Source organism: Bos indicus x Bos taurus, chromosome 26 (assembly GCF_003369695.1).
Source record: "Bos indicus x Bos taurus breed Angus x Brahman F1 hybrid chromosome 26, Bos_hybrid_MaternalHap_v2.0, whole genome shotgun sequence".
NCBI classification, from domain to species: domain Eukaryota; kingdom Metazoa; phylum Chordata; class Mammalia; order Artiodactyla; family Bovidae; genus Bos; species Bos indicus x Bos taurus.
This window is the reverse complement of record NC_040101.1, coordinates 1,114,695-1,136,440: the sequence shown is the minus strand read 5'-3', so window position 1 is coordinate 1,136,440 and position 21,746 is coordinate 1,114,695. Positions and strand designations below refer to the sequence as shown.

General features: G+C 64.6%; 2 protein-coding genes across 4 annotated transcripts in view; one reads left to right on the top strand and one right to left on the bottom strand.

Moving 5' to 3' along the window:
* The first annotated feature begins 864 nt into the window (after nucleotides 1-864).
* DPYSL4 (dihydropyrimidinase like 4) lies at nucleotides 865-16,281 on the top strand. Its single transcript, XM_027528996.1, has 14 exons — nucleotides 865-1,081; nucleotides 4,498-4,586; nucleotides 5,113-5,297; nucleotides 7,213-7,377; nucleotides 8,866-8,927; nucleotides 9,073-9,153; nucleotides 10,344-10,412; nucleotides 10,842-10,962; nucleotides 12,283-12,439; nucleotides 12,651-12,792; nucleotides 13,414-13,584; nucleotides 13,877-14,056; nucleotides 14,783-14,948; nucleotides 15,584-16,281. Exons 1-14 carry the CDS (start codon nucleotides 1,043-1,045, stop codon nucleotides 15,673-15,675), a joined length of 1,719 nt encoding a protein of 572 aa, XP_027384797.1. The 5' UTR covers nucleotides 865-1,042; the 3' UTR covers nucleotides 15,676-16,281.
* A 1,290-nt stretch (nucleotides 16,282-17,571) lies between these two features.
* The window catches only part of STK32C (serine/threonine kinase 32C), a 71,846-nt gene continuing 67,671 nt past the window's right edge, over nucleotides 17,572-21,746 (bottom strand). For 2 of the 3 annotated variants that reach the window (XR_003508857.1, XM_027528907.1), the window contains exons 11-12: nucleotides 19,171-19,238; nucleotides 17,572-18,219 (exon numbers count right to left, since the gene is read on the bottom strand). Coding sequence is in view for 2 of the 3 variants with exons in the window: in XM_027528907.1 (XP_027384708.1) it covers nucleotides 18,093-18,219; nucleotides 19,171-19,238 (195 nt within the window). In the remaining variant the exon portion in view is untranslated. The remainder of the gene's footprint in view (nucleotides 18,220-19,170; nucleotides 19,239-21,746) is intronic. The other variant, XM_027528908.1, reaches the window with a different exon arrangement.

Sequence of the window (21,746 nt, the reverse complement as noted above, 5' to 3'; positions counted from 1 at the left end):
GTGAACGCGGGACGCGGGCTCTGCCCCTGAGGCGCAGCGCATCCACCCCAGAGGCCGCCCCGGGAGCCATCCAGGGGCCCGTCCTCTTCGGAGAGCCTCCAACCCCTCCCCGGGGACGCGACCGCTGGCCGCAGGGCCTCTTCCCCACGACGGGCCAAGCCTAAGCCTGGACCTCCCCATCCTCCGCCCCCTCCCCAGCCCGCACCCCCCGAGGCCTGGGCTTTCCTGCTCTGTTTGTCCTGGGCTCGCACAGCTCTTTCTCTGTGTCTCCTGGTCTCTTTCTGTCCCCTCTGTGTCCCTGCAGCCCCTCTCCTGTCCTCAAGGCTTGCGGGGCTGGCCCTGGACAGTCTCACAGGGAGGTGTCTCCACTGTCCGGCCCCAGGGTCTGGCGCTCCCAGCCCTGCCCTGGCAAATCCTCGAAGGAGCCGACCTTTGGCCTGAAACATCTTTCAGGACGGAGTCCAGCTCCCTGAGATCCTCAGCCTGGACTTGAGACTAGACTCGGTCCCCGTGGCCTTGGGTGCCCTGGGTCATCAGGGAGCTGGTGGCGGGCCTCCGGCTGGCCAGGGTCGAAGCGGGGCCTGGCAGGTCATTACCGGACCCCTCTCCCTGTCCATCCTGGGCGGGGGGGTGGCGGGGAACTTTGCCCACACACTGGCCAGGACTAGTGGCAACCGTCTTTCCACCCCCACCCCCATCCCACTCCGCCTGCAAGAGTTCGCGTGCCGACTCCGCCGGGGCTGGTCAGCGGCCTCAGCGCGGGCCTAGCCGGAGTTGACGGCAGCCTCTAGGAGCCGGGCCGGGGCGGGGCTTGAGAACCCGGGAGCAGCTGCGGGCCGGGGGCGGGGCCGGGGGCGGGGCCGGCAACCGAGCTGAGCCGCCCGGCGCGCTCGCACTTGGACGCCCGCCGCCCACACGTACACACCCGGGCTCCGTGGGCTCCCCCGCGAGGCCTAGCTGCTGCATCCCCCGCCGGGGACCCCCAGGCCCGCCACGCCCCGCCCGAGCCAACCGAGACGTTGGCGCCGGCGGGAAGAGCAGAATGTCCTTCCAGGGCAAGAAAAGCATCCCCCGGATCACGGTGAGCCCCGCTGTCCGCTCCCCGCTCCCGCCAGCCCCGCGCCTGCCGCCCCTTGCGCCGGGCGGGGCCTGGCCTCTGGGCCCCCGGGAGGACCTTCCCGGCCGCGCGCCGGGTCCCCTTCCCTCGGCGTCCAGGCGCCCCCGCCCCCCACCTCACCTTGCGCCCTGTCCCGGCGCTGCCCCCTCCTGCCCAGCTCCTTCCCGCGCAGCCGGGGGGGTGGCCCGCGAGCGCCGCGCTGGACACCCTCAGGGAGCCGGCTGCCCTGAGACCCCCTCTGCGCCCGGGGAGGGCTCGAGCCTGGGGGTGGGTGGGGGCGGGGAGACCCGCTTCCTAAAGCGCAGATGCGCCTCCCCCCTACCCCGCGGGGCCTCTCTCTAAGCTCCGCTCGGAGTTGGCGGGCAGCGCGGCCCTTTGTTGACAAGGCTGGTCCAGCCGCCGGCCTCGGGTGCAGAGATGCCATTCCCGCGCAGCCCGCCCCTCGGCCGCCCCTGTGCCGCCCCCGCCGCACCGGGAGCTCTTTGTCCCAGACAAAGCATCTGAGGCCGGCGCTCAGCCCCAGCCCCGGGAGCCCCGGAGCCCCTGGCCGCCCGGAGCCCTCCTCGGAGCTGGAGTTTGGAGGCCCCCGCCCCGGGGGGTGGTGGGGAGAGTGCTCCCTCGTCACTGAGCGGGCACCCAGGCAGCTCGGCTCCCTGGAGAAGACCCTCTAACACCACACGCCCTAGGTGGGGGAAGTCCGACTGTCCACCCAGGGCTGCCAGGAAACAAAGCCGCCCCCTCCAGGCGGCGGGAGCCCAGCGTGGGTAGGGAGAGGGGGAGGGCGAGACGGAGGGAGGTGCCTGGAGGCCCGGGGGCGGCCTGCCCCTGGGAGCCCGCAGATTGAGCCCCAGCTCTGCTCTTGGCTTCAGGGGAGGGCCGTGGGGTTGCCAATTCACATCCTGAGACACTCAGGGAAGAAGGAGGGGGTCCTGCCTCAGGACTGGCCCAGATTCTGACCTGATGCAGGAAGCCCACCAGGGCCGGACAGGGTGGGGAGGGTGGCCCCACCTCTGGGTGGGTCAGAGGCCAGATGGCCAGGTCAGGAGACTGTCACCCCGGTCCTGAGGGCTGCTGCATTCCCCTCTTGGCTCCAAACCTGGGAAGGTGCCCAAGTCTGAAAACTGGGGGTTGAATGGGGACTCAGACCACCGTCTCCCTGCCCAAAGCCTTCCCCTTCCTCTTCTTGGGCGTGTTTGAGTGGAGTGGGGACCCTGCAGGAGGAGGCAGCCAGGCTCTGACACTGGCTCGGGAGCTGGGTGAGGTGAGTCCTTGTGATATGACCGGTTAGGGCCAGGCCTGGTCCTCAGGGGGCTGGGCAGTGAGTCCCTGAGGACCCAGCAAGGAGAGGCCCCGGCAGCTGGGGCCAGTCCATGGCGTAGACCGGAGCTGGCGGCAGGGCACCCAGTAGGTATTCTCAGCTTCGAGGCCCACACTGCCTCTGGCGTGGCCACCCAGCCCAGTAGGAGAGCCATCTAGGTGACTCGGGAACCAATGGGTGCAGCAGTTCCATTAAAGTTGAGCTGTGGGCGTTGAAATGTGAATTTCATATAATTTTATGAGTCTCAATATAGTCTTCTTATGTCTTTCAGCCAACGTGAGATGCACACCATCCTTGGTACAGGGCTGGGCAGATTGCACAAGCTGGGGGTCCCGTCTGGCCTGTGGCTCGTTAGCCACCCTTCTGTCGACTGTGGGGTGGAGGTTCTACTTTGAGTCAATAGAAATCTGAGAATCCATCCCAAACTGCTAGATGTTAATAAGAATAGAGTGATGTGCTCTGGCTCATAAGCCATGAATTATTTATCCCCTCAGCAGCCTCTGAGAGAGCTGCTAAGTGCCCTGCACACTTCCGTTCTGGCTTCAGGCTGACGCTGGGTTTAGAACCAGAGCTCCCAGCTGGAGTCCCAGCCCAGCCTCTGGGTGGGCACCCAGGAGCCCCAGGCCAGGGCCAGAGCCCCGTGAAAGAGCTGTGGTTCTGGCTATCTGAGCCCCGGGAAGTGTGAGGCTCAAGGCTGTGGGAGAACGTGCCACAGGGCTGGGTTCTCACCCGCCAACCTGCTCTCAGCCACCACCCTTTCTGTGTTTCTCGCCATTTTGCTCCACTGAGGCCCGGCCGTCACCCCACACCCTGCACAGCCTGTGACCGGCCCCCCATCTCCCCTCCATCCCAACCGTCAGAATGGACTGATCGCGGCCCAGCTCCGTGCCGCGGCGTGCCCCTAACAGCCACACTCCCTGACACTGTTCACCTCCTTGGGGCAACGTCCAGGCGGCACCAGAGCCACGAGCACCCCAGTGTCTTCCTGGCTTGCACCCCCATAGCCTCTCCGTCATCAGCTCCTGCCCCCCGACTCTCAGCCTCTCTGGAGTCCATCTCTCATCCACCCCATAATCCCAGCCAGGGGGCCCCCGCATCTCATCCAGACACACGGACACCACTGCAACCATGACCTGTGTCTGTCCTTGAACATGAGGGCCTCTTTCTACCCAGGCCACTGTGATCTCTCTGCAGGCACTTAGACACAGCTTGAGGGGCCATTGGTGGCCCAGTGACCCCCCAGGCCCAGCACGTCCCACCCCAGCCTGCCACCCCCTATCCTGTATCAGCCAGGCTCTTCTCTGCCCCGGGCCTTTGCTCGGGCTGCTCCCTGGCCTGGGCCTGAGTCACGGCCACGTCAGCTCCTCATAGAGGCCCTTCTTGGTCTCTGTGGCAGCCCCGAAACGTCCCTCTGTGCGCTTACGAGCGTCACCTCCTGTGACGGCTGCATGTGTGACATCTGTCTCCCCGCACTGGGATGCGGCCATCCCGCGGGAGGGCCCTGCCTGCCGGGGCCTGCTCTAACCCCCGCCTCCAGGCACCGTCACAGGCCACAGAGATTCTGGAAGGAGCTTGGCCTGGCTGTCAGCTGGAGCCGCCTCTGCAGGTGGGGCCTGCAGGGAGGGCCGGCCTTCCAGGCCCACAGGGCCAAGCGAGACGTGGCCCACCTCCCGCTCTGCATGGGCTTTAGAAATTTGGCAATGCACGTGACGGCGTGCCCGTGGTCAAACGCACGGCTACGCGCACTGACATGGCTTTGCCGTGGTGACGCGGGAAGCTGGCTGGCCGTTCGCCCCGTGTCTTCGGTGAGGCCAGACTGCCTGACTGTGGGTGTGGGTCACGTGCAGGGCCTGTGGGCAGCCGCCTCCAAGGGCCACCGCCGCGGGGTGGGGTGGCCAACCCTGCAGGCTCTGTGCTGGTCCCACACGCACAGACCGTGTCCAAAGGACACATACAGACGTGTGTTCCATCGTGACTTCAGAGGGAAGCTGGTGCTCAGTGTACCGATGGGTCACTCGGTTTGGAGCAAACGTGCCCCCGTTTATTTATTTGTTTCGGACAGAGTGACCGCCTCCTGATCAGAGGGGGGAAGATCGTGAATGATGACCAGTCCTTTCACGCTGACCTGTATGTGGAGGACGGCCTGATAAAGTGAGTTGCTGCCTCTTCGCGGTCACCCGTTGCCTGGAAGCTTGCTTCTGGGCGAGGTCCGCGTGAGGGTTTTTCCCACAATCTCGTTCCCTGGAAACAACTCCAGCCCCTCCCGCACCTTCAGCGAGCCCTTGGAAAGCAGGACGAGGCTTCCTACTTCTCTGTTATCACAGCTTCAGTACCTGTGGGCTCACAGTAGGTGCTTAAAAATGCTTATTGACCACACCTTTTCATTTCTCTGCTCGTGTCTGTCAGGCAGCTCCAACCTCTGGTCAGCAAGGCTGCGAGTGGACACCTCAGTGACCAGCTCAGGGTGGGATCCTCCATGCTGGCTGTCCTGAGCCCCTGGGGCTGGCTTGTCCCCCAGCAATGTCGGGGGCGGGTCCAGTTAGGCCTTGGCTGTATTGCCCTTCGCCTCCAGGACAGGAGCCCAAGGGCAGGCGTCCCAGCTCCGCAGCCTTGCCAAGGGCCCCATTCACATTCGCTCAGGGCTCTTCCTAACCAGTGGGGTCTCTGTTGCTTTCAGGCAAATTGGAGAAAACCTCATTGTCCCTGGGGGCATCAGAACCATCGATGCCCACGGCCTGCTGGTCCTGCCAGGCGGAGTCGACGTCCACACGCGGCTGCTGATGCCCGTCCTGGGCATGACCCCCGCCGATGACTTCTGCCAGGGGACCAAGGCCGCCCTGGCAGGGGGCACAACCATGATATGTGAGTGTCGTCCGTTGGGGCGGGGGGTCTGTCCTAACTCTGGGCCTCTGGCGGGCTTGCATATCGCAGCAAGCGCTTTCCCTGGTGGAGTTTTCTCGGGCTGTTTCTCTCTCTCTTTTTTTTTAATATAATTTTTTTTGAAGGATAATTGCTTTACAGAATTTGGCTGTTTTCTGTCTAACCTCAACATGAATCAGCCATGGTTCCTCTTTACTGCACTCACTCTGAGAAATGCTGAGTGGCTGAAGTGCTGAATGGCCCAGCCCAGTTCCTCAGCCTGAGTGTGCTGCCTTGGCCAGCACTGGAGCACTCCTGGGGTTTCCATGGAATGTGCCCATAGTTGATTATTTCCCGGGAAGCCAGCAGCTGGCCAAGGTCCTGGTTTGGAAAACTCGAGTGCCTTGGACAAGTTCAGGGGTTGCGTTGCCTGAAATGTCAGACACATTTGCTCCTGAGCCTCACCTCCTCTGAGGCTTGGCTTGCAGAAACTCATGTCCGGAAGAGCTAAAGACGGTGGAGGCAGTGTTTTAGAGAAAGGATGATAAAAATACTGTTATCCGATCAACAACCCCCAGAGTCCCCATACCAGGCACAAGCACTGTTCTGATGTGCCTGAGCGCCGTGCGTGGCAGAGAAGCCCAATTCACAGCTTGTGAAGGGTTCACTTCCCACCGTGAACTTGCCCGTGGTCAGCTCAGGAGCCCGGACAGGAAGCCAGCATTTAGCCTCTCTCCTTCCCTGAGACCCGTCAGCTCCACAGCGCCAAGGGCAGGCGCCTCCGCTCGGGCTGGACCTGGTCCAACCCTGGCTGCACCACGGCCTGGCGGTGACCTCAGGCAGCCCGTGGTTAAACATCATGATTCCCTGCACATTTGGGCAAGAGGCAGGGGGTGGGAGGGTGGAGTGAGAGGGGGCCCGTGGTTGCCAGGCACACATGGGCACGTGCTGGGCGCTGCCACTGCCTCCAGGAAGGGCTGCTCTGGGTGCTCGGACCGACTTCACAGGCCCCAGCCTGGTGTGGCTTACTGAGCTACGCAGTGGCCAAACCCAGCAGTGGTCTGCCCCCCGGTCTGATGAGGGAGCGCTCTTCTTTCAGGCCCTTGGTCCTGCTGGTCACGGGGGGCCCGGGCCGAGTGGGACGCCCTCCTGGCTGTGTCTCCCACTGGTGCTGAGGTGTCCAATGGGCTGTGAGGATGGAGGTGCTGCAGGCATGGGCTGGCCTCCGCGGGGCTGCAGGCATGGGCTGGCCTCCGCAGGACTGCAGCCATGAGCGCCCGCAGGACAGCGTCCTGGGTGTGCGACGGAGCCGTGGGAGGCGGAGGGGCCCACGTGAGTGGTGTGCGGGGAGGCACAACGTCTACCTGTAACCCCAGGTGGGAGTGCCTTCCCACCGGCCACCCCGCCCAGCTCTCTCCCTGCTCCTGGCAGAGGTTGTGAGTGGGGTGTGGGCCGTGGCCGCGGGGTTGCCAGCGGGGCCAGAGGGACGGTGCAGTGTCCATGTGCTCACCCTGGTTCTCCAGGGTGGGAGGGGACCCTCCATGGTGTGCGTGGTCGGGGAGGCACAAGGGAAGCCAGCCCGGCGTGCCGCTGTGGGCCGGCTCGCAGGTTCAGCACTGTGGACAGCACCCCACCCCACCCCCGCCTGCCAGGCGCACCTCATTCAGCCAGGCCCTTTAGGGTGAGTCCGCTGGGGAGCGAGGTCCTCCTCTCTGCTCAGGGAGAGGCTGGGGACAAGGGGCAGGATGGATGGACAGGTCCCAGCAGCCCCAGCCCCACATAAGGCTCGAAGTCTCTCCTCTGCTTTTCTCAAACGTGCCTCCTGGTCTCCTGGGAGCGTGAAGCCACTCTCCCTTGGAGACCCAGGCGGTTCTGGTGGCCAGAGTCGGGGACCTAGCTGAGCACGCTGTCTCCGCAGTGGACCACGTGTTCCCCGAGGCAGGGGTGAGCCTGCTGGCGGCCTACGAGCAGTGGCGGGAGCGAGCGGACGGCGGGGCCTGCTGTGACTACTCCCTGCACGTGGACATCCCCCGCTGGCACGAGAGCACCAGAGAGGAGCTGGAGGCCCTGGTCAGGGACAAAGGTGAGCAGCAGGCTAGCCAGGTGGAGGGGCGGCTGCGGGGCCTGCGCTTCTGGGGTCAGGTGGACGCTGCATCCATCCGACTCCAGGGCAGGCGGCTGGGTGTGGGGTAAGTTGGACAAGAGCCATTTGAAGGTCTGCTGGGCTGAGAGGTCAGCTGTGCCCGCACCTGGGAGTCACATCTCGGGGCTGTTCTCTTCACAAGAAGACAGAGTCACAGCTGTCACCACAGTCCCCTCGTGTCTTGGGCCTGGGGGAAGGAAAGCATGATAAGCCTTCTTAGCCCTGAAGATCCTCTAGAAGGAGATGCCTTAAAACCCACAGTCCTCTCCTGCTGCCTCAACAGAAACAGGGCAGTTTATAAACAGGCTTAAATATTTTTTTAAATCAAAAGTCCTGAAGCTAAAACCACATCAAAGTTTATAGTGGATTTGAAGGAAAGTCAGGTGGACGTTGTAACTGACCTCTGGTGATCAGCGTTGAGTGTGGTTTCAGCTCACAGCCAGGAGTGGAAGGGCAGGGTCAGAGGGGCCAGCAGGGGTGGGACCTGGGATGGTGGTGCTGGCATCGGAGTCTGGGCCAGGCCGGGAGGCTACTGGTCTCTCAGCCCAGGAAGCAGTGCGCCTGCTCCACCACACACCTGACGGAGGTAGGGAGGTTCCCTCCAGAGTGATGGACCTCAGGCCTGTGACCTTTGGCACTTAGGAGCCCTCACCCAGGGGCAGGCGGGGGCCTCAACCAGGCAGCAGCTCTGCCTCCTGGGTCCTTCCCTGCCTGGCCTGGGGGCCTGCAGCCTGGCGGCTCAAAGCAGAGGTGCAAACCCGGAACCTGCAGCCATCACCCACCCCCAAGCTGCTGGGGCAGGGGGCAGTGATGGGGGGCCGTTAGTGAGGGGGAGTGATGGGGCAGGGGGTTAGGGGCAGTGGAGGTTAGTGATGGGGTGGGGGGGTGTTAGAGGCAATGGGGGGTGAGTGATGGATAAGGGTGAGGTGTTAGGGGCAGTGGGGGTTAGTGATGGGGTGGAGGGGTGTTAGGGCCGGTGGGAGGTGAGTGATGGGGTGGGGTGGGATGTTAGGGGCCGTGGGGGTGAGTGATGGATGGGGCGGGGTGTTATGGGCAGTGGGGGTTAGTGATGGGGTGGCGGAGTGTTAGGGGCCGTGGGGGTGAGTGATGGGGTGCAGGTGGGGTGTTAGGGGCACTGGGGGGTTGGTGATGGCTGAGGGTGGGTGTGAGGGGACCGTGGGGGGGTAGTGATAGTGGGTGTGGGGTGCATTAGTGAAGGGTGTGTGGGTTCTCACCTGCTTTGTTGCTAGAGAACAGTTGGTTCCTCACCTCAGATTCGAGGAGCTGGATGGGCTTGGATGTCTCTGCCGCAGTCTGGGCTGGTCTGGAGTATGTGGGGCTGATGCCCAAGGTCCGCCAGGCCAGCTGGTGAGGCCCTTGGGAGAGGCTACCCTCACCTGGCACCTGACCTCTCCTGCTTCCCCCCAGGTGTGAACTCCTTCCTGGTCTTCATGGCGTACAAAGACAGACACCAGTGCACAGACGGCCAGGTAGGGGTCGGGGGGTGGGCAGGCAGGCTCCGTGGGCGCTGGGGGTCGGGGCCTCACCCCCACGTGGTCCTGAGGGGGTGGGGCGGGCTCTGCGGGTGCTGGGGGCGGGGCCTCGCTCCCACGCGGTCCGCCTGCGTCTCCCCAGATTTATGAGATCTTCAGTGTCATCCGGGACCTGGGGGCCGTGGCCCAAGTGCACGCGGAGAATGGGGACATCGTGGACGAGGTGGGGCTGGTGGGGTGACCCTGCCCTTGGCCGTGCGAGCGCAGAGCCACAAACCCGGGGGAGGGGACCTGGAACCTGGCCCGGGTGATAGCTAGCTCAGGGCGGAGGTCAGGCAGGGGGGTTGCTGGGAGCCTGCGGGCTCTTGGCCACAGCAGGTCTTCCTTCATCCTCACACGTCTGACCTTAAATTCTCCAAAACTGAGGTGTTGCTTCCTGGGGTGGGAGGGGACGCAGAGGCGGGTTCCCGTGCCCTCTGGCCCAGGACTGGGCCCTACAGAGCTGTTCCTTCTGCCCAAGGGCACACCTGTGGGGTTTGTGGCCCAGTCCTCCATCGAGGCTGCTGCCTGGGGAGGCCCTGGCCCTTCTGCCCATGCCCCACCTTCCCCGCAAGCCCAGGCCTCTGCCCCCACTGTTTGCCCACCAGCCTCAGTGCCCACAGGGTCCGGGCAGTGGAAGGGGGCACGGAGGAGCTTCCCAGCCGTCTGGGGGTCTGGGGGGTGTCACACACACAGCACTCCCCCACCCTGTGACGTTCCAGACCCGCAGAGAAGCTTTCTGGGACCCACTGGCCTCTCCGGTTCCCAAGCTCACCAGGAGCCGGGGACACTTGGGAGGGGCGTGTGGGGTTCCGGGCAGTGCCTGCTTCGTGTGTCTCCAGGGCGGGGTGGCTGGGCCGGGAGGAGGGTGGGAGGTGTGTGCTGGGGGAGGGGCTTGTTCTGGTTGGCTCCTCCCCGGTTCTCCACCCCGAGTTCGTCCACACCAGCAGGTGCTGTGCTCAGACCTTGGGGTGAACCAGCCTGAGACAGCCCCACTCCTGGCTGTGCAGAGCCCCCAACCCCGCCCCATGCATGCACACCCCGGCCGTGAACGCCCCCGTGCCTGCACACCCCGTGCACACACCTGCTGGGGAAGCAGCAGTAGGCGAGGCTGGGGGGCCTTGACCTTCTTTCTCACTGAGGAGGCCTGCGACCCCAGGCGCATCCGGGCTTCTGCAGCCCTGGGGCTCCCTCATCCGTGATTCGGGGAGCCAGAGTCACCCCTTCAGAGCGCGACCCCTCTACTCCCCCCAAGTTCTCGGGGTGGGTGATTGGGGGTCTCAGGGTCAGGCGTCCTGGGCTGTGGACCGCACCCTGCAAGGCCCTCCGGGGCCGCGCTACTTACTCCCAGGCTGAAATGAGGTGTGTGTTTAGGAGCAGAAGCGGCTGCTGGAACTCGGTGTTACCGGCCCCGAGGGCCACGTGCTCAGCCACCCCGAGGAGGTAGGTGTGAGCCTGTGGGGCACCCCAATGGGCCTTCATCGGAGACGGGCTGGGCCCCATTCGGGCGGGACTGTGACCCCACTGTCCTCGCCTGGGGGTGAGTCAGGGCTCCTGGCCCCCTGCCCGTGGGCTGCGCTGAGGCCTGCACGCAAGGCTCAGAGGGCGGGTGGTCTACTCTGGGGTGGTGCGGGCCAGCGCAGATTCTGGGCTGGAGCCCTAGGCTGGGGTCCTGGCCCCCGGGTGCCCCTCTGAGCCTAGCATCTATGGGTGGCCAGGGTATCGTGGGCTCACTGCAGTCAGGAGCCCCAGGCTGGGGTCTCGACCCCCAGGTGCCCCTCTGGGCCCAGCATCTGTGGGTGGCCGGGGCGTTGCGGGCTCACTGCGGTCAGGAGCCCCAGCTCTTGCGTGGCCTGAGCAGCCCGTCTGCAGGTGGAGGCCGAGGCCGTGTACCGCGCCATCACCATCGCCAGGCAGGCCAGCTGCCCCCTGTATGTCACCAAGGTCATGAGCAAGGCCGCGGCCGATGTGATCGCCCGGGCCAAGCGGCGAGGTGGGTGCTGGCTGGAGCAGGGAGGGGCTTGGGGGTCGCTCCCGTCCACAGCCACCCGGAGCAGCACAGGGCAGCCCCATGGAGACGCAGCGAGCCTGCCGGCCTCCTCAGGGGCGTCTCCTGTGAGGGTTGTGGGTGTAGCCTATGGGGGCGGCCTGAGACTCCCTTTTGTCCAGACAGCAGTGGGACCTGACAGGGGTCTTGAATCACACCTGGAGCTAAGGGCCCTGTGTGCATAGAAGTGCGTGTCAGAGCCATACTGTGTGTGTGGTGTGTGTGTGTGTGGTGTGTGTGTGTGGTGTGTGTGCTTACGTGATGTGTCTCTGTGTGTGTGTATGGTGTGTGTGTGTGTGCTTACGTGATATGTGTCTGTGTGTGTATGGTGTGTGTGTGTGTGTGGTGTGTGTGCTTACGTGATGTGTCTCTGTGTGTGTATAGTATGTGTGTTTACATGATATGTGTCTGTGTGTGGTGTGTGTGTGTGTGTGTGTGCTTACGTGATGTGTGTGTGTGTGTGTATGGTGTGTGTGTCTGTGTGTATGGTGTGTGTCTATGTGTATGGTGTGTGTCTGTATGTGTGTGCTTACGTGATGTGTCTGTGTGTGTGTATGGTGTGTGTCTGTGTGTATGGTGTGTGTCTATGTGTATGGTGTGTGTCTGTGTGTGTGTGCTTACGTGATGTGTGTGTGTGTGTATGGTGTGTGTGTGTGTGTTTACGTGATATGTGTCTGTGTGTGTGTATGGTGTGTGTCTGTGTGTATGGTGTGTGTCTATGTGTATGGTGTGTGTCTGTATGTGTGTGTGCTTACGTGATGTGTCTGTGTGTGTGTATGGTGTGTGTCTGTGTGTATGGTGTTTGTCTATGTGTATGGTGTGTGTGTGTGTGTGGTGCTGATATGATGTGTGTGTGTGTGTGTGTGTCTGTGTATATGGTGTGTGTGGTGTGGTGTGTTAAGCCTGCACCCTCAGGTTGTGTGAAGAGCCCCACCCAGCTGACCCCTGGGCCGAGCTGCTGCTCCCTGGACACCTCCCGGGTGGGGGCGGGCGTGGGTCTGGGGCCAGGTGCCGTCTGGCTGGACGCCGGGCCGTGGAGGAGGCAGGCCCGTGGCGGGCGGGGCAGCCAGTGTGTCTGTGCCCCGGCAGAGCGAGGCGGGGGCAGAGCGGCCCCTCAGGAGCCCCGGGCAGGCCAGGTGCCCCGGGTCAGGGAGCAGTCCTCGCAGTTGGGAAATTGAAGGGCAGCATGGTGGGAGGCCTGGCCCAGCCCGTGGCAGGGGTGGGGGGTGGTCCTGCGGCCGCGGTGCCGCTCACGCCTTGCCACAGGGGTGGTGGTGTTCGGGGAGCCCATCACCGCCGGCCTGGGCGCGGACGGCTCACACTACTGGAGCAAGAACTGGGCCAAGGCCGCCGCCTTCGTCACGTCACCCCCCATCAGCCCAGATCCCAGCACCGCGGACCACCTCACCGCCCTGCTGTCCAGGTAGGGAGCCCCTGGCCCTGCGCCCCCCAGCTGCGGGGCTCTCCCCCACCCTACTGTCCAGGCAGGAGTCCCTGGGCCCCCCGTCCAGGGAGCCTGCGCCCACCTCCTGGCCGCACCCTGCGGGCACAACTCCACCCCGTGGCCGGGCGTGGCGTGGGGGTGCTCGGGGAGGACGGGCCCCCTGGGCCCCTGTGACCCCGGCTCTCTGCAGCGGGGACCTCCAGGTGACTGGCAGCGCCCACTGCACCTTCACCACTGCCCAGAAGGCCGTCGGCAGGGACAACTTCACGCTCATCCCCGAGGGTACCAACGGCGTGGAGGAGCGCATGTCCGTGGTCTGGGAGAAGTGTGTGGTGGGTGAGATGAAGGGCCATGGGACCCCTCCCCGTGGAGGAGCTGGCGGAACCACAAAGGGACGCCCCTGGACGAGCAAAGTCTCCGCGTGGAGCGGAGCTCAGGGCGGGCGGGCTCCAGGCTGCCCCCCCAGCCCAGTCACCCTGGGGTCCCCAGACATTCTGCTCTAGTCCCCCAGAGGAGACTCCACGTAGCCAGGCCCCGCCCTGGTCCTGATACACCGGCCCTGAGCACAGGGGGTCCCTACACTCTGCAGCGTCTCCCCGGGAGGACCGAGGTTCCCCCAGATGTCTGTCTCACCTGGGGCCTCCACCCCCGCGCCCCCAGCCCTGGCCCTGAGCCCTCCCCCTGGCCGAGGCCCTGACTCCAGGCTCCTGGCCATCGCCGGGGGCCAGTCACATCCTCTGGGGACAGATGTCATTGTGGAAACATCAGCATTCACTTGCCCACAAAGTGAGCGTGGAGATGGGCTCAGTGCCCAGGGAGGACCAGACCTGCAGGCCTCACTGAGGCACACTGCCCTCAGCCTGGAGGGTGGCGCGTGCACACGGGAGCCCGGAGACCAGACCCTGCATGCTGCTGGGGAGGGGTGCCCCTGACCCCGCCTTCTGGCTTCTCAGGCCTCAGGGCAGATGGACGAGAATGAGTTTGTTGCCGTGACCAGTACGAACGCAGCCAAAATCTTCAACTTTTACCCAAGGAAGGGGCGGGTGGCCGTGGGCTCCGATGCCGACTTGGTCATATGGAATCCCCGGGCCACAAGAATCATCTCTGCCAAGAGCCACAGCCTGGTGAGAGAAGCCGGTCCCACATGGGGGCCAGCTTGGGGTCTGGGGGGTACCTGCAGCCATCCTGGACATCCTGGGATGGGCAGGGCCAGCGGGGGCGGGGGACCCTGTCTTGGGGGAGAGCTCACCCACTCTGTGTGCCCGGGAGACGTGTCCGAGGGGCCAGGGGTGCAGGCACAGCTGCCCCTCGAAAGCCCAACCCAGGCTGAGTGGACGCTTCCCACCGGGGCCCTGGCTCCAGACTCTGAGCAGTGCTAAGGCCTCCTGAGGGCTCAGAGGGCTGCTGTCCCCCCAGAACGTGGAGTACAACATCTTTGAGGGCTTGGAGTGCCGAGGAGCCCCCAGCGTGGTCATCAGTCAGGGCCGGGTTGTGCTGGAGGACGGGGCCCTGTGCGTCACCCCCGGGACCGGCCGCTTCATCCCACGCAAGACCTTCCCTGACTTCGTCTACAAGAGGATAAAGGCCCGAAACCGGGTGAGCCTGAGCCGGGCGGGTGGGCGGGCGGAGCCCTCAGGCCTGCTCATGGTCAGCCTGCCCCTGGCCGCCCTGCTGTCAGAAAGGCACAGCGGCCTCACCAGTCCAGGCGGTTCCTCGCCTGCGTTTGTGACCAGGCCGCCCACGTCACTGCAGAGACTGCAGGCGTGAGGCCAAGGAAACCCCGAGTGGCCGCTCCCGGGGACACAGCCACCAAGCCTAGCAGAGGTCACCCAGCATTTAGTGAATTCAGGAAGGAGAGCGGGATGCTCAAACAGTGTCCCTGAGCCCTCATTCGTCGCCGGGGCTTGGCCAGCGGCCTGCACACACTACAGGCGGTTCACGCGTGCACACGTGTGCTCACAGGCCCAGCTGCACACACACGCGTGGTCACTACACACGCAGGTTGGCTTTATCGCAGCCCCGTTCCCACTTGTCTAGGATGACATCGTCTGAACCTGTATTTGGAGGGACAGCCCCCGGGCAGGGCTGGGACCGGCACTGGCTCCTCCCCAGGGCAGGAGCGGAGCCACCCTGACCTGCCGGCGCTCCTGTCTCAAGCTGCCTGCACCCCCACTGCCCCAGACCTGCCCTGGGCATGCTGCCCGCCTCGGGGGAGGGGGGTGCGCGTCCACACGCACAGGTGGACACCCCTGGGGGTGGGGGCCCTGCCCTCGAGCTTGGGGCCGGCTCAGTGCCCCTCACACCCAGCCCTTCGGCCCCCAGCTGGCGGAGATCCATGGTGTGCCCCGAGGCCTCTACGATGGGCCGGTCCATGAGGTGATGGCACCCGCCAAGCCGGGGGCTGGGTCCCAGGCCCGTGCGTCCTGCCCCGGGAAGATCTCCGTGCCCCCCTTCCGCAACCTGCACCAGTCGGGGTTCAGCCTGTCCGGTGAGTGAAGCTTGGGGTGCTTGGTCTCGGTGCCTGGGCCCCGAGGACCGTGCCCAGCCCCCAGCCCTGGCATCTCACGGGAGGTGCACAAGGAAGGGGGCTGGGGGTCTCAGGGGTTCACCTGTAGCCGCCAGCTCGAGCCTCTGCTTCCAGGGTCTGGGCTGTGGGGTGTGGATTTGCAGGGAGGTGCTGAGCCAGGCTCTCCCTAGGGAGAAAGCCAGCCCTCCCTGCCCGACTGGGGGCCAACCCAGCCCCTGACGTCCAGTCCCTGCCCGCCTCTGGGATCCAGCCTCGTCCTGAAGGCTGGGGCCAGCCCTCTCTCATCCCGGGCCCGTGCATGGGGAGACCCGGAGGAGGGACGCTGGGGTTGGCCTGGCCGGAGGAGGGACGCCGGGGTTGGCCTGGCCTGTGCCCCTCCGCACAGGCTTCCCAGACAGCCGGCCTTGACCTGTGGGCTCTGGCCACCGGCACACCTGGCCTCACCAGCCTGCTCGTCTGAGGCCTCGGTGGGGGAGCACCTGCCCGGGGGAGGCGCCAGGCCGTCGGGGAGCGTAGGGTCTGCAGCCGTGGCCCCTGGGGTGTGGCGGGCGGGTCTGCCTGCCCCCCAGCGCGGCCTCCGCCCCGCCCTCCCGCAGGCTCGCAGGCCGACGACCACATCGCGCGGCGCACGGCCCAGAAGATCATGGCGCCCCCTGGCGGCCGTTCCCACATCACGTCGCTGTCCTAGGAGCTGCCGCGGGCGGCCGGCCCCCTCCTTGTTCCCTCCCGTCCTTGAGCCCACTCTGAAAGGTGCTTGGCCTTCCCTTCTCCTCCCCAGCACCTCTCCCCTTGGGGTCCCACAGCCCGTTACAGGGAGCCCCGCAGGAGAGGCTGAACGGGTGAGGTTTCACTGCCAGGGCAGGCAGAGGGGCTGGGCGTGGTGGTGGGGGCAGCTCAGGGGCCCCGAGCCTGGGGGCCTCGTAAGGCGACCTCTGGAGATGCCCAGGACGGAAGGCGGAGGGCATGGTGCCCTCGTCCCCGACTCCGCTGCCGTCCCGGCCCCACCCGAGCTGCTGTGACTTCAGGGGCCCACGGGGATGCCGTGCGGGCAGCTGCACTTCTCAGACTTCCCAGGGACCAGACCCCGACGCCGTCCATAGAGCCCTTCCTGCTCCAGGGGCCCCAGGGGCCCGGAGCTGAGTGCTTCCTTCTCCTACGACGTGTGTCCCCAGTAGTTGATTAGAGACGCCGTCCTGTGTGCCAAGGGCACTGTAGTCAGGAACCTGCATGCCACCCGCTGCCCAGCGGCCCCAATCCCATGGAACCAGGTTGATTAAAGGCATCTGGACTGGAAGCCACTGGCGTGTGGAGAGCCCTGACTTCTGTGCCCCTACACCATCCCCCAGGGGTTCGTGTGTGGCATCCTCGAGAACATCCTGCAGCACTCTGGTCCTGCCTCTAGACGGCTGGGAGGCCGGACCACCAGACAACTATAGGGCTGGCTGGGTCTGAGCTGTGGGCAGGGGCTCTGCCTCCCACAGGCCTGTAGGTCACAGAGAGCCAGACATCCAGAAGGAGAGGGGCGCTGGGAGGACCCCTACCCATGTTCTAGTTGGTGGGCTCAAGCTGCCCAGCAGGGCTTGGGGCAGTATGGCATGTGGGGAGCTTGTGCTGCCCACTTAAGGCAGAGCAGGCTGGGGTTCTGATCCAGACCCACGGATGGCGCTGCCCCCCCAGAACCTTCCAGAAGATGGAGCTGCTGGGCTGGCCTCCTGGCTTCAGCCTTGCTCATAAAAATCCTGCCAGGTCTGTCCCCCAGGTGTGGGACACTCTCCACCCTAAGAGCACCAGGAAGGGCAGGCTGCCCCCCCTCAAGCGGCCAGCCCCTCTGGGGTGCCCTGACCTCCATGCCCAGCCTCAGCCCCACTTTGAACCCGGGCCTCTCAGGCACCGTGCTAGACTGGGCAGCCCCGGGAAGGTCCGCCCAGTGGTCCCTCTGCTCAGGTTGGTCTGGTCACTGAGGCCTCAGCACTGGACTCCTTGGGCTGCACTGAGACCAGCGTTCACTGCACCAGCGTCCCCTTCCCCAAGGACAGACAAGGCAGTCAGGGGGCCAGGCCACACCCGCAGGCCGGCCACTGAGCAAACAGGCAAGCTGTCCCTTAGGGCCTCAAAATGCACCTGAGGTGTGCACAAACACACACACAGAATACGTCTTTCCACACAACCCCGGCCTCCCCGCCTGGTTCCTGCCTCCGACATCACCAGGTCTCCGCCCAGAGCCTCTGGGGGTTGGCACCACCACCTGGCGTCTTGCGGCGCTGCCTGCCTCCAGACCTGGGCTCCCCAGGGCCCCAGGGCCCCAGGTGGGCTCCCCACTCTGGGCAAGGGGGGCCCGTGAGCTGCTCCAACCTGGAGCGTTCTGGTCCCGGCTGTTTTCAAGGTGCTGCCCCTGCCCCCTCAGCAGGCCGCACCTCCACCCCAACCCGAGAGCTGCCTTGGGGTTTCTGGGGCAGGAGAAGGGCATCCTCCCCAGGCCGAGGACCAGAGTTCCAGGAGGCTCTGGCCCGGCAGGAGCGCCCTGGGCCACGGACGAGCGTTCTCTGCCCGCGGCGGGCACGGAACACGCAAACCAGCCGACACCAAGCGGTTCTCATGTTGTTTTTCTCAGAGGTGGAAACTGTACAGAAACACGGCAGAAACGACCAGAACGCGCGTCTATAAAACACTCTTCAGGCCCGTGCCCCTCCCCCATGATGGATAAGAACCGGGAGGACCCCGGGCACCAGTGGCGGGGTCAGCGGGGGCGGGCTATGTACAGCAGGCAGGGCAGGACCCCAGAGGCCCCCAGGAGAGCCTGGGCGGGGGCTGTGGCCCCCTCCACCGTCACACAGGGGGCACCCACCCTCTGTGCCCCCTGCTCTCAGCCACATTGGCAGCCTCTTGACACCACATGCCCCCGAGGGCTGGAGGGCAGACCCGGCAGTCAGACCATCCGGTGCCGTCCGGCTGGGTGCCTGGAGCTGCCGGCCTGGGCTGGGGCCTGGGCCTGGATGCGCTGCACAGCTCCCTGGGAAAGTTGACGCTGGGCCTCCGGCCGCCCTGGGGAGTGCCGGGTTTCCGGCGGGGCCTGAGCTGACTCCGCGGCCAGCGGGCAGGGGCGGCCTAGCTGCTCCCGGCCGAGGGGCAGATGGCGCCGCAGGCGGGCAGGGCTGGGCGCACGCCCTCGCTGTCCACCAAGGCCTCCGCTGCATCCCTGGGCTCGGGCGTGGGGTCCTGGCTCCGCTTCAGCCTGCGGAGACACGTGGGGGCTTTATGCAGCCTCGCCAGCAGCCCAGGACGTGGCTCACTGGCCCAGGGCCTGTCCAGGGACTCCCAGGGTGCACCCCCTCAGGAACGTGGCCTGGGGCTCCACACGGACCACTCCTGGGCATGTCCTCCTGGGCAGAAGCCCCTCTGGCCACACTGGCTCAGCGGGGCTTGCAGGCACATGGGGCATCCAACCGGCCCCTCTGCGGGCTCTTCATGGCCCTCAGGCTCGGGGCAGTAGGCTGGTGAGTCTCAGCTGGTTTCCAGCCAGAAGCTAAAAGGAGGCAGGTCAGGAATTCTGGAACAAAGTGCTTGGCCGAGTCCTGTTACCACCCAGGCCTTGACCTCCAGGGTGGTGGCCAGTGTCCTAAACCAGGGTCCATATGTCATCCTGGACCCTGAGGCAGGACAGAGCAGCAGTGAGCCCTGTTCAGCTTTTAGATCAAGGCCGCCTCCTCCAGGAAATCCTCTGCATCTCATCCGGCCCCTCCTCCCCTGGGTCCCACAGCACTGGGCCTCCCTGCTCCACCACAGCAGGTGGCTCAGCACTTTGAGACCTGCCGTATCTCCCTGCCCGCGAGCCCCGTCCCTCCTGCCTGGCCCCTGAGTGGCTGAGTGAGGGTTTCAGGTTGATGTAACAGCTGGGCCCCTCACCTGGGCGGTGTGCCCAGGGTCTGCCCCAGAGACTCTGCCTGTTGGTGGAAAATGCCCAAGCTTAGCCCTTAAAAGTGCCGAGGAGCCCCTCCCCCACAAGCCTGCACAGGGGCCTCCCCCCACCCACCCCCCAGGGCTGCTGCTTGGACTTCCTGAGGAGGGCGGGGGTCAGGCTTCCGAGTCCCACTGAGGCCATGTGCCCACTGCAGCCAGAAAGCCTTGGCTCCGCTCCCCAAACTCCTCTCTGCCCCCGTGACCGGCCCCCAACATGCACACTCACTTCTCTCTGTTAAAAATCACAAAGTCCTGCTGGATGGCATCGAGGCAGTCCTGAAGGTAGTCATTCTCCTGTTAGTCAGAAAGACACACGAGTGGGCGCCTGTCAGCATCCCTCGCGTCCCGCAGGGAGGTTCCTGGGCATCCCCGGTCTGCTCCTCCTGTGTGCCTGCCTTCTCCTGCCCTGGCTCTCTGAGGAGCCCACCCTGCCCCAGGCAACCAGAGCGCACAGGGGCTGGGGTCTCCCGGTGACCCCCATTTAGCCACTGACAGAGGGACGCCCGACCCCCGTCTCGGGGCAGCCGCAGGGTCTGCAGAGCCAGACTCGTCCAGGAGCCACGCTGGGCCACTCCTCCACACCCTCCCCACACACACTGGGTTCTCCTGGTCACTGGACCCTGGTCACAAACCCAGCTGAGGGTCTGCTTCCAGGACCTGCCTAAGAAGTTGGGCGGCAGGGGTAGTCTCAAGAAGCAGAGCCTCAGGCTGGGGACTGGAGTCAGTCCCACAATGGCCAGATCCAAGGCGTGTCATAGGTCCCTGGCATGCGAAACCCTGGTTACTGAGACCCTCGCCTCAGGAGTGTCGGGAGAGGGTGAGGGTGGTGGGTTTGCCCTGGGACCGTGGGTCTGGGTGGTTGAGGTTGGCCCCTGGGACTGTGGGTCAGGGGGGTCGAGGTTGGCCCCTGGGACTGTGGGTCTCGGGGGTCGAGGTTAGCCCCTGGGTGTCCAAGCCTCACTCAGGGCTGCCAGATGGTAGCCCAAGGCGCAGCATGGAGACACCCTGCCGGGCGGCCCGGACAGCTCACGGGAGACCAGGCCGAGATGTCCAAGCCGCAGAACTTAAGAGGGCTGGACTCAGCCATGAGGTTTCCTGCATCCAACTGAGGCTCTGATAGGGGAGGGGTGGGCCTCGGACGTGGGAGGGGCCCGAGAGGATGCTAGTGGGCAGGTTAGCCTGATGCCCCACACTCCTGAGCCTGCGGGAGGGCCTCGCCTTGGCCACAGAAGAGGGACCCCTCCCACTCCTGCAGATGAAACAGCACTCGCCCCCACACTCTGCCCCACCGTCTCTGCAGCCACGTGTAGCCCCAGCAGGCAGGCACTGGACCTGCTGGGGAGGGAGGTACTGGTTGCCCAGAGGGCAGGACAGGCCTGGGAGGGGCTGGACAGGGGAAGTCTGCCCTGCACAACTTGGGGGTAACTCCCTGAAGGAGCCCTGGCATGAGTGCGTCCTAATACACTGCAATTTGGAAACCTGGAAGAAAAGGCAGCCCAAGTGAAGTGGTCAGAAGGTTTAGAATGGCCTTAGAAGAATGCTGGGATGGGATCAAAGGCTTAGATATGTCGGCAGCTGGAACAGCCAGCACACTCAAGAGTAAAGACCCATGGACCTCCCATTTGACCACATTCTTCTGGAGGGCCCGAGGGACGCGCCTTCCAGCCAGGAGACGAGCGAGCTGGTGGTGACACAGTGCCCTGGGGAAGCCCTGTGGTTCCCGTGTAGTTCAGGAGGATCTGCTCCAGGACGGAGTCCCCCAAAGGCCATGATGGGATCCTGGACAGCGGCAGCCTTGACCTCACCTAACTCAGCCACCCTTAAGGGGGTGTAACCATGGAAACAGGCCTCCAGGCTGGAGAGGCAAGCAGGCCACCCCGATCCCTGGGATGCTGAGGGTGTCCAACCGATCACGGTGCTTTCAGGGTCAGAGGTGGATGGCCAGTGCTCACACACGCGTGCCTGTGTGCACGCACACACTCAGATCACGCGTGTGTGAGCACCAGGCTGACGGCCACCTGGATGGAGAGTTGCAATTCTTTTCCTCATTTCCAGACCTCAGACCTGGACCTGTGGGCTAAGAAGGGGCAGGCTCTTGGTCAGGAAGGCCCGAGCAAGTGTACATGGCAACAACACTCCAGTCCTTCGCAAAGGCATCCGCAACCACTTCCCTGCACATCTGCACATGGGAGAGGGCAAACGCCCGGCTGTTTGGAGGGCTGCTGAACACAGGTGTGAGCTGATACTTGGCCCACGTCCGTCTTACAGTGGACTCCCTAAGGGGCCCACAGCCCGCCAGGGGCTGCTTCTCCCTCCGTTGGCTGTATGCATAACTAAGAAGGATGTATTAATATTTGGCATCTGGCTGAATTCTCTTAGTTCCTTGATCTGTGGAGTAGCAGCTAATAACATTATCATGGAAAAGCCCAGTGAAAGCTCCTGAAACTAGCGTCTCCCAAAACCAGCCTAGATAGGAAATAACAAACCAACCCACATCTAGAGTGCAATGGCAGTGCCAAGCGCCACCGTCAAGGACTTTGGAGTCTTTGTGTTTATCTGTGGGGATCTGGGGGCTTCAAGCAGTGTTAAAGAAGCTGCCTGCCAATGTAGGAGACACAAGAGATATGGGTTCGATCCCTGGGTCGGGAAGAGTCCCCAGAGGAGGCCATATCAACCCACGCCAGTCTTCTTCCCTCAGAATCCCATGGACAGAGGAACCTGGTGGGCTACATCCATGGGGTCGAAGAGTCGGACATGACTGAGTGACTAAGCACAGCACAACGCGGATCCGAGGATGATACT